At 58.3% G+C, this 9296-nt stretch overlaps 1 protein-coding gene across 9 annotated transcripts; it reads left to right on the top strand.

The window, feature by feature from the left end:
- Nucleotides 1–86: 86 nt before the first annotated feature.
- Nucleotides 87–9277, top strand: MBD6 (methyl-CpG binding domain protein 6). Of its 9 annotated transcripts, XR_007129222.1 has the most exons (15): nt 1795–2201; nt 3232–3295; nt 3472–3608; nt 3912–4014; nt 4144–4306; nt 4533–5585; nt 5762–6423; nt 6703–6856; nt 7028–7203; nt 7331–7744; nt 7836–7903; nt 8115–8178; nt 8308–8477; nt 8741–8804; nt 9063–9277. XR_007129222.1 is itself a non-coding variant. In XM_047739661.1 (13 exons), exons 3-13 carry the CDS (start codon nt 3496–3498, stop codon nt 8380–8382), a joined length of 3045 nt encoding a protein of 1014 aa, XP_047595617.1. In that variant the 5' UTR covers nt 87–147; nt 3232–3295; nt 3472–3495; the 3' UTR covers nt 8383–9277. The 9 variants fall into 9 exon arrangements, 5 of the variants coding, with proteins under 5 accessions (XP_047595617.1, XP_047595620.1, XP_047595616.1 ...); XR_007129223.1 differs by lacking the exon at nt 8741–8804; XR_007129221.1 differs by having other exon boundaries at nt 8741–9277.
- Nucleotides 9278–9296: the final 19 nt, after the last annotated feature.

The raw sequence follows: 9296 nt of genomic DNA, 5'->3' as shown, positions 1-9296 counted from the left end.
CGGCACGCCGGCGCCGGCCCCGCCTCACCCCTTACATCCGCCACTCAGAAGCCCGCGCGGTACCGCCCCCATCGCTCCCTCCCTCTCGGTGGTAGACGCTGTGTTGGACCCGGAAGTGGCTTTGGGTCACGAGGCTTCGCGGAGGAGGTGAGTGAGTCATGCGCGCGCGCGGAGGGGAGAGCAGGAGGGGGAGGGGAGGAAAGGGGGGCGGGGATGATGCAATGTTTGGCAACCGGTGTCTCCGCGCGCACGCGCAGGGGACTACAAGGGTGGTGGGAGGCGCGGGGGGTGGTGGTGGTGTAGGGGAGAGGAGAGGGCGGGGCGCCAGCGCCCGGCTCCCAACGGCCTCAACGGCTATCAACTGTGGCTGCCCCTTTGCTGCCTGCGAAGCCTCAGGGCAGTTTGTCTTGCTCAGGAGTTCTTATTCCGCCCACCTGGCATTAGCCCCTGTTGCACCTTCTCCATAAGGGACTCCCATTTTGCTTGGTTCCCTCCCATTTAATGGGCACAAGGTCTTTTAAAACAACCTCCTTTGAAAGTTTGCATCCAGCCACAGGACTGCCTAACGTCTTCTCGAGTATTCTTCTCGAGAATCTCGAGGTCTTCTCTTTTAGCCCCTTAAATCCCCCAGAAGGGACCGAGGAACTTGAATACTTTTGATAGTCATTTTCAGCTCCTCGCAGAAAAGCACCCTTAACTTCTATCTTTGTGAAGTTTCTAATGCGCCCTCAGCATGCCAGAATTCATGTCCCTTGCTCAGTGGATGCGATTCGCACTGTTTCCCCACCCGTCATCCCCCGCATGCCACGGTGCTCTGGTGCTCTTCACCAAAAGATCAAGACCCGCCCTTTTCACCGGACCAGACGCGCAAGCCCTGTGACTCCATGCTGTGAGGAGCCAGTGCTCAAGCCTCCTGCCTACTAGGTGCTTGGGCTGCATTAGCGCCCTGGGACATTGGGTGCACTTGCGCGCACAACTGCCTTGGACTGGGTTGTCAGGAGCCCAGATTCTAGCCTCACCTGCCCCCCACTTGCCCAGGGATCCTAGGCCAGCCACCTAATTTCTCTCTGCCTCAACCGTTCTTGTTTGTAAATAAAAGGTAACGAGTTTTGAAGGTGAAATGAGAGAAGTATGAACTTGGAGGGTGCTTCAACAAAAGTGAAAAGCACCACTTAAAATGCAAAGTATTAAAAAATGCAAAGTATTTTTCTTGAGCCATTAGGTAGAAAAAAGATGTCATGCGGCGGCCGGTTACATATACTGTCATACCCTCGTGGGGGCAGCCAGAATTAAATAGTATCTGTCACAAGGTCGGTTGTGGCTGGAAGGCAGGTTTAGGTGGTGGTGTGACAGTGACAGGTCCTTGGCTAGGCCTGCTCCGTTACTCCAGACCTCCATTTCCCCTTCTGTAAATGGGGCTGGGGGATGCGTTGGACCAGATGGTCTCTCCTGGACCGAAGACATGACCAGGTTGTCAGTGACAGGCAAAGGTCATGTGACTTGACAGGCTGAGGTCGTGTTGTGACATGTTGACCTGGGGAGGCGGGTCAAGTCCCAGCACACTAGCCAGGAAGCTTTTGGGGCGGGGCAGTGCAAGTCGCGACTTTCATCTTTCGGGGCCGGCCCCTCCCGGACCTGACATTCCTGGCTCCCCCAACAGATTGTGGCTTTGGAAGGGGCCCCTCCCCGGGGAGGGCTAGGATTGGCCACCAGTGGTCTGGGAAGAGGCTCAGATCCTTCCGCGGAGGGCCGGGGGGGGGGGGGCCGCGCGGGGTGTTTGTTCTCTTGGGGATTAATGGGGGGTTGTGGGGGAGGGGTAGGCGCGCTCCCGCATGCGCACTGCGGCCCCTCCTGTTGGCTCGTCGTTGTCCGCTGGGCGGGGGCCCGGCCCCGCCCCTCTCCCGTCCGGGCAGCGGCGGCGGCGGCGGTGGCTGCGGCGGTGGCGGCGGCAGCGACGACGGCGGCGGCAGCAGCCTGCGCGGTGCCTTCTGGGAACGGAATCCCCAGGGCTGCCCCTGGCCCCCATGGCGCATGCGCGGGAGGCCGCTCGGTGATCCGCGGCGGCGGCGGCGGCGCTTCCTGCTAGGACCGGCCGGGGCCGTACCGGAGGCTCGGGCTCCACCGACCCTCCTCCCACTCCCTCCCACTCACCCTCTGGGCCGCGACTGCGCAGGGCGGGGCCGGCCGAACCATGGGCCGCGGTGAGTGCAGGGCCCGGCCCCCCCCACCTCGCCCCTCCCCCTCCCCTCCCCTCCAGTCCCTACCCTCTGCCCCCTCCGCGTACTCTCGGCCCCTTTCCCTGGCCCCATCCCCACTCCCCCGCCCTCACCTGCCCCCGCCGTTTCTCCCTCTCAATGCTTGACTTTTGCCTTCTTCACCTCCCTCCCCACAGTGCTTCGCCCACCCTCCGCCCGCCCTCTCCCCAAGTTCCTTCCTACTTCGTGCGCCTTCCCCTCCTCCCCAAGCTGAGGGAAGCAGGCTGGGTGACAGGGCGCCTTGTTATGAGAGGGAAAGTTTAGAAGCCGCCTGTGTGGGGTGGGAGCGATGGTGAGGTTGGAGAGGATACTTGCAGGGTTGGGGGGGGGCGTCCCCACATATCAAAGGAGAGTCCTTTTTGGAGCCAGTCTGAAGCCAGTGGGGTAGGAGGTGCTGAATCCCCCTGCTGAGGCTTGGGGAGAAATCAGGAGCTTCTCAAGACTCTGGGAAAAGACAGCTATAATTCCAACCTTTCTTAAGAAAATCCAGATGAACTGGATCAGTGATTGTCTAATGGAGCAGGCATGGGGGGTTCCGTTGGTACCACCCCAGAGGGCAGTTGGGCAATTGCCTGGTGACCTGTGGGGCAATCTGTACTTTTTATATGATCTTCCTGGGGGTAGGGAACAGCAGGGGGCCAGACTCTGGGAAACTTCCTAGTGTCTTGGCATTATGGGAATTTGCCCGTACTCCAGGGTGAAGTCTTCTGTCTCTGATGGGACAAAGGGGCCTTGCCCTTTATGTCTAGGGATTGGGCTCTGATTCCCTGGTCCCTGGGAGTTGAGGCTTTGATCCTCTGCTTCCTAGGGCCTGTATATGGAAAGGATGGTTGTGGACTCAGCCAGCAGATCCCTGAGATCTGTGTGTGCACTTACCTCAGAGGGTTAAGGATCTTTCCCTTGAGAGTGTCCTGGGCTTTGGTTCTCTTCTGCTTGGGCAGGTTTCTGACAGTCTCTTCTCTTTCCTGTGTTGCAGGTGTGGGCTAAGCCGGAGGCCCCGGCTTTAGACTGGACCCCACAATGTTTGCAGAGATGTTCAGGTAGCCATGGTGGGATGGCAGCGAATTCTTCATTTCTCTCCCAGCTCTCCAAGGGTTTCTCCATGCCCCTGAGTTCTTTTGGGTCCCCCCACAATCTTTGCCTTCCTGGAGTACTTCCTCAGGTACCAAGTGCAGTTTAATCCTCCTAATGCCCACATGGATGTCTGTGTTATCAGGCACGTGGGAGCTGATTACACACAATGAATGGGGGCAATGAGAGCAGTGGAGCAGACAGAGCTGGGGGCCCTGTGGCCACATCTGTCCCCATCGGCTGGCAGCGCTGTGTTCGAGAGGGTGCTGTGCGCTATATCAGGTATGGCTCCTCAGAGTTCTAGAGCTCTGTCCCCAGGCCCTTTAGTGCCTGTGTTTTCTCTCTCACCTCTCCTCTTAGCGCCCAGATCTCTGATACCCTTTTGCTCTCCTCTGTTCTTCCTTCCTCGGCCTTTCTGCTTTCTGTATGTCTGGCCCTTTAACTATGTTCTCCCTCTTTCTCTTTCCACATTCTTTATCCTGTGTCCTTCTTAGGAAGGTCTTTGAATAAGGAACTGTCCTTTAGGCATGGTTTTCTGATTCAGTATCAACTAACTCCGTCTTTTCTGACCCTGTGCTCTCCCAGCCCAAGTGGCACAGAGCTGTCTTCCTTGGAGCAAACCCGGAGCTACCTCCTCAGCGATGGGACCTGCAAGTGCGGTCTGGAGTGTCCACTCAATGTCCCCAAGGTCAGAGTGGTGAGGGGTGTCAGAGAATACAGGGATAAGCCAAGAGACTTAATACAAGTCACCGACCGTGGTAGCTCTTCTCCCAGTTTCCACTCTCTCAGGGGCCCTGCCCTGACTCCCACCTTACAGGTTTTCAACTTTGACCCTTTGGCCCCGGTGACCCCGGGTGGGGCCGGGGTGGGGCCCGCATCAGAGGAGGACATGACCAAGCTGTGCAACCACCGGCGGAAAGCCGTTGCCATGGCAACTCTGTACCGCAGCATGGAGACCACCTGCTCACACTCTTCTCCTGGTGAGGCTTCTTCACTTTATGGATAACTGAGGAAGACTTAAGGGCCTGGAAGAGGGATGGTGGGAGGAGCTCTATGAGAGGGAGCAAGGAGAAGGGAGGAATGGGGAGTTGCTTGAGAGGAAGGCACAGGGAATTTGGGAGTTTATGGGATATGAGATGGAGAAGACAAAAGAAAGTTGTTGGAAGGGAAGCCACAGGCTGACCCTTCATTTCTCATTTATTGCAGGAGAGGGAGCGAGCCCCCAGATGTTCCACACTGTGTCCCCAGGGCCCCCCTCTGCCCTCCCTCCCTGTCGAGTCCCTCCTCCAACTCCACTTAATGGGGGTCCTGGCTCCCTTCCCCCAGAACCACCCTCAGTTCCACAGGCCTTCCCTCCTCTAGCAGGCCCTGGGGGGCTTTTCCCACCACCAAGGCTTCCTGACCCAGTCCCTTCTGGAGGCAGCAGCAGCCCCTGTTTCCTCCCAAGGGGCAATGCTCCCTCTCCAGCCCCACCTCCTCAACCTGCTATCAGCCTCAATGCTCCCTCCTACAACTGGGGAGCCGCCCTCCGCTCCAGCCTGGTGCCCCCTGACTTGGGCTCTTCTCCAGCCCTCCATGCCTCCTCCTCACCACCTTCGGACCCTTCTCTCTTCCACTGTAGTGATGCCTTAACGCCCCCTCCTCTGCCCCCAAGCAATAATCTCCCTGGTCCCCCTGGCCCCCCTGGTCCTGCCACTCAGCCACCAGTGTCTTCAGCCACTATGCACCTGCCCCTGGTCTTGGGACCCCTAGGAGGGGCCCCCATGGTGGAGGGGCCCGGGGCACCTCCCTTCCTTGCTAGCAGCCTACTCTCTGCAGCGGCCAAGGCACAGCATCCCCCGCTCCCCCCTCCCAGCACTTTACAGGGCCGAAGGCCCCGTGCCCAGACACCCTCCGCTTCCCATTCCTCATCACCCCGTCCCTCTCAGCGTCGTCCCCGCAGACCCCCAACTGTACTGCGATTGCTAGAAGGGGGAGGCCCTCAAGCCCCTAGAAGGAGCCGTCCTCGGGCCCCTGCTCCTGTCCCCCAACCCTTTCCTCTCCCTGAGCCATCCCAACCGATTCTCCCTTCTGTGCTGTCCCTGCTGGGACTCCCCACCCCTGGCCCTTCCCACTCTGATGGAAGCTTTAACCTTTTGGGGTCAGATGCACACCTTCCTCCTCCCCCAACCCTCTCCTCAGGGAGCCCTCCCCAGCCCAGGCACCCTATCCCGCCCTCCCTGCCTGGGACCACCAGTGGCAGCCTCAGCAGTGTGCCAGGTATGTGAGTGTGGTAGAGCTCTTCCTCCTCTCCCGGTGGAAAAAGGCAGCCAAGGCACTTAGGGGAGTTTAGAGAGCTCTTTGGTGGTTTTCTGGGTTGGAGGCAGGAAGGTTGGGTTCTTTGGATGCTGGGAGAAAGGTCCTCCCTTGAGCTGAATTTCTCTTTTCCTTTGCAGGTGCCCCTGCCCCACCAGCTGCCTCCAAAGCCCCCCTGGTCCCCAGCCCTGTGCTTCAAAGCCCATCTGAAGGGCTTGGGATGGGGGCGGGCCCAGCCTGCCCTCTGCCTCCCCTGGCTGGTGGGGAGGCTCTCCCTTTCCCTAGTCCTGAGCAGGGCCTGGCGCTGAGTGGAGCCGGCTTTCCCGGGATGCTAGGGGCCTTGCCTCTCCCTCTGAGTCTGGGGCAGCCTCCACCTTCTCCATTGCTCAGCCACAGTTTATTTGGTGTGCTGGCTGGGGGAGGGGGACAACCTCCCCCTGAGCCTCTGCTACCCCCACCAGGGGGACCTGGCCCTCCCCTAGCCCCAGGCGAGCCTGAAGGGCCTTCGCTTTTGGTGGCTTCACTGCTTCCACCAGCCCCTTCAGACCTTCTTCCACCCCCTTCTGCACCTCCTAGCAACCTCCTTGCCTCTTTCCTGCCCCTGTTGGCCCTGGGCCCCGCAGCTGGGGATGGGGAGGGATCTGCAGAGGGAGCTGGGGGTCCAAGTGGGGAGACATTTTCAGGTTTGGGAGACCTGCCCCCGCTACTGTTCCCCCCACTTTCAGCCCCCCCCACCCTCATAGCTTTAAATTCTGCGCTGCTGGCTGCCAGCCTGGATCCCCCCTCGGGGACACCCCCCCAGGTGAGGATAGGGGGTGAGTGGGTGGGACAAAACAAGAGGTAGAATCAGGGATGGGAGCTGGGAATCAAAGGCTTTCGCTTTCATGCCTGAGCTTTTCCTCAGGGCCTTTGGAGAGGGCTTAGTTCTTGGCTGGGGGTAGGATGGCTGCAGGAACTGGGTCTGTATTTAATAAGCGTGGCCTACTTCACGTGAGGCTTCAGCAAGATTATATATATGAAAGTACTGTACGTTTATAAACTATGTCACACACATAGTGTCATAACTGTTCTTTGTTCTTAGCCCTGTGTCCTGAGTGCCCCCCAACCTGGACCACCTACCTCCAGTGTCACCACGGCAACTACTGACCCGGGGGCCTCCTCTCTGGGCAAGGCCCCCTCCAACTCAGGGAGACCCCCCCAACTCCTTAGCCCTCTGCTGAGTGCCAGCCTGCTGGGTGAGTCTGAGGGAAAACTGGTGTGAAAGAGAAAAAAAGGAAGTAGAGGAGAAGCTGGATGACTTGGGGAGGAGTTTTTGACCCTGGGGTTAAACCTAAGAGGTAAACAGGGTCTGTTCAGCCTAACCAGGTTGCAGAGGGGAGACTCCTGACCTTCCAGCTTCTCCACAGGTGATCTGTCTTCGCTGACCAGCAGCCCTGGAGCCCTCCCCAGCCTGTTGCAGCCTCCTGGCCCTCTTCTCTCTGGCCAGTTGGGGCTGCAGCTCCTCCCTGGGGGGGGAGCTCCTCCACCCCTCTCAGAGGCTTCTAGTCCCCTAGCCTGCCTGCTACAGAGTCTCCAGGTGAGGGTATGTGTTGGGGGTGGGGGGGTAGGGTGTCGGGGACAGAATTTTTTCCCAAATTGGAAGTGGATGTTTTGAGTTACAGTAGCCAAGGAACCGTATTTGGGACTAAGATTTTATTTTTTGCCTGCAGATTCCTCCAGAGCAGCCAGAAGCCCCTTGTCTGCCCCCTCAGAGCCCCACCTCAGCCCTGGAACCGGAGCCTGCCCGGCCTCCCCTCAGTGCCTTAGCCCCACCCCACGGTTCTCCTGACCCCCCAGTCCCTGAGCTGCTCACTGGGAGGGGGTCAGGGAAACGGGGCCGGAGGGGAGGAGGGGGACTTAGGGGCATTAATGGTGAGGCCAGGCCAGGCCGGGGCCGAAAGCCCGGTAGCCGGCGGGAGCCTGGCCGACTGGCCCTCAAATGGGGGGCACGTGGTGGCTTCAATGGACAAATGGAACGGTCCCCAAGAAGGACCCACCACTGGCAGCATAATGGGGAGCTGGCTGAAGGGGGTGTTGAGCCCAAGGATCCATCCCCTCCTGGACCCCATTCTGAGGACCTTAAGGTGAGTGTGGGGTGATGGGGGTTTGGGCTGAAGGGCTCTGAGGAAAGGCTGGGAACACGGTTCCTTTTCCTAATTTTTCCTACACATACAGTCTGTGTTTTCCCAGGTGCCCCCAGGGGTAGTCAGAAAGTCTCGTCGTGGCCGGAGGAGAAAATACAAGTGAGTGTTGGGCCTACCCCAATCCTGGCCTTTTGCTGTTTGATGGTCTATAGAAATGTCTAGAGTGGCTTGACTTTCAAAAAGGCACAAACTTAAATATGGATGGGGATATTATGCCTTTATTATCTGAAAGTAGAAGATTTCCCACCCAAACTCTGAGCTTCATGTGGTGCTTGGGAAGCATTCCTGACCACCCGTGCCCTTACTGCAGCCCTACCCGGAACAGCAGTAGCTCCCGCCAGGACGTTACCTTGGACCCCAGCCCTACAACCCGAGTAAGTGTCTGGGGGGTGGGTTGTAAGGGATGAGGCAGGAGAAGAGGAGTAGAGGGAGTGGGGAGAAAATAAAAGACTTCCTGATACCTAGCTGTTTGATCACTTCTTTCAACTTCCCCTCTTGTATAGGCGGCTGTCCCTCTGCCTCCCCGGGCCCGCCCTGGCCGTCCTGCCAAAAACAAGAGGAGGAAACTGGCCCCTTAGCAGCCATACCTGGAGCTGGATCTGACCCTGATTGGGGAGAGCTGAGTGCTGAGCCTTGGGAGCCCCTGCCAGCCACCTGCACCTGTGGACAGTGGGTGGGGGCACTACTCCCCACTCAGAGCACAAATGCAAGCCCTTCCCCTACAATCCCATCCTGAGCCATTGCAGGGGGTAGGGAAGCTCACCCCCTCCCCCCCAAAGCCATGTCACTGAAAAGGCCTGGGGGGGTGGTATATGGCCCTCTCCCCACCAGGCTAAGGGGAACACCCCCTTCCCCAGGTCTTTTATTTGTTTAAGTTATTTTTGCACAAATGACTCTTTTATATTTAATTCGACTTCATTGCCTCCCTTCTTGAAGCCAGCAGGCTCAGTTTACAAACCTGTGAGCTACTGTTGGCTGCTGCCCTCCTTCCCAGTGAAAGGTACAAAGCAATAAGCATCATGCATTCCCCTCTCACCCCTCCAACACCCCTCTGCCTCTGGCTCAGGTTGCTCAAAGCACAGATCCCCCTCTTACCCCTGTCCCCAGGTTTGAAACACATAGCCTCATTTCAAGGTGTAGCCAGCTTCCCTCTACTTTCCTCTGGGATCTAAAAGGGGGTAAGGGGGCACAGAGAGCCCACTGGGCCTCTCCTCCCACACACACTACACTGCCCCTTCTCCCCCATCGGAACGCTCAGAGACGTTGTGATGATGCGACCGAGGATTATGCAACGTGGTCCAACCGGAGCGGCCAGCACGACCCGCTGTCCAGGGGCTGCCTCCTGCCTTTTCTTTTGTAAAGACAAGACCCTTGGGAGTTTTAATTCTGTTTTGTACTTGCCCTGTGGGGCCTCCACTGCTTTTCTATGGGAGACACTCTTAATTTAACAGATGAGAATATTTTGAAACTCTGGCTCTGACTCTGTACTCAT

Source organism: Lutra lutra, chromosome 8, assembly GCF_902655055.1.
Source record: "Lutra lutra chromosome 8, mLutLut1.2, whole genome shotgun sequence".
Lineage (NCBI taxonomy): Eukaryota > Metazoa > Chordata > Mammalia > Carnivora > Mustelidae > Lutra > Lutra lutra.
Note: the sequence above shows the minus strand (reverse complement) of the source record. Positions and strands in the feature narration are given on the sequence as shown.

Coding starts and splice junctions, on each gene's coding strand:
- MBD6 (XM_047739661.1), top strand. CDS start 3,496: ATGAATGGGGGCAATGAGAGCAGTGGAGCAGACAGAGCTGGGGGCCCT. Junction 4,015..4,143: donor GTCCACTCAATGTCCCCAAG/GTCAGAGTGGTG, acceptor CCCACCTTACAG/GTTTTCAACTTTGACCCTTT. Junction 7,745..7,835: donor CCCATTCTGAGGACCTTAAG/GTGAGTGTGGGG, acceptor CTACACATACAG/TCTGTGTTTTCCCAGGTGCC.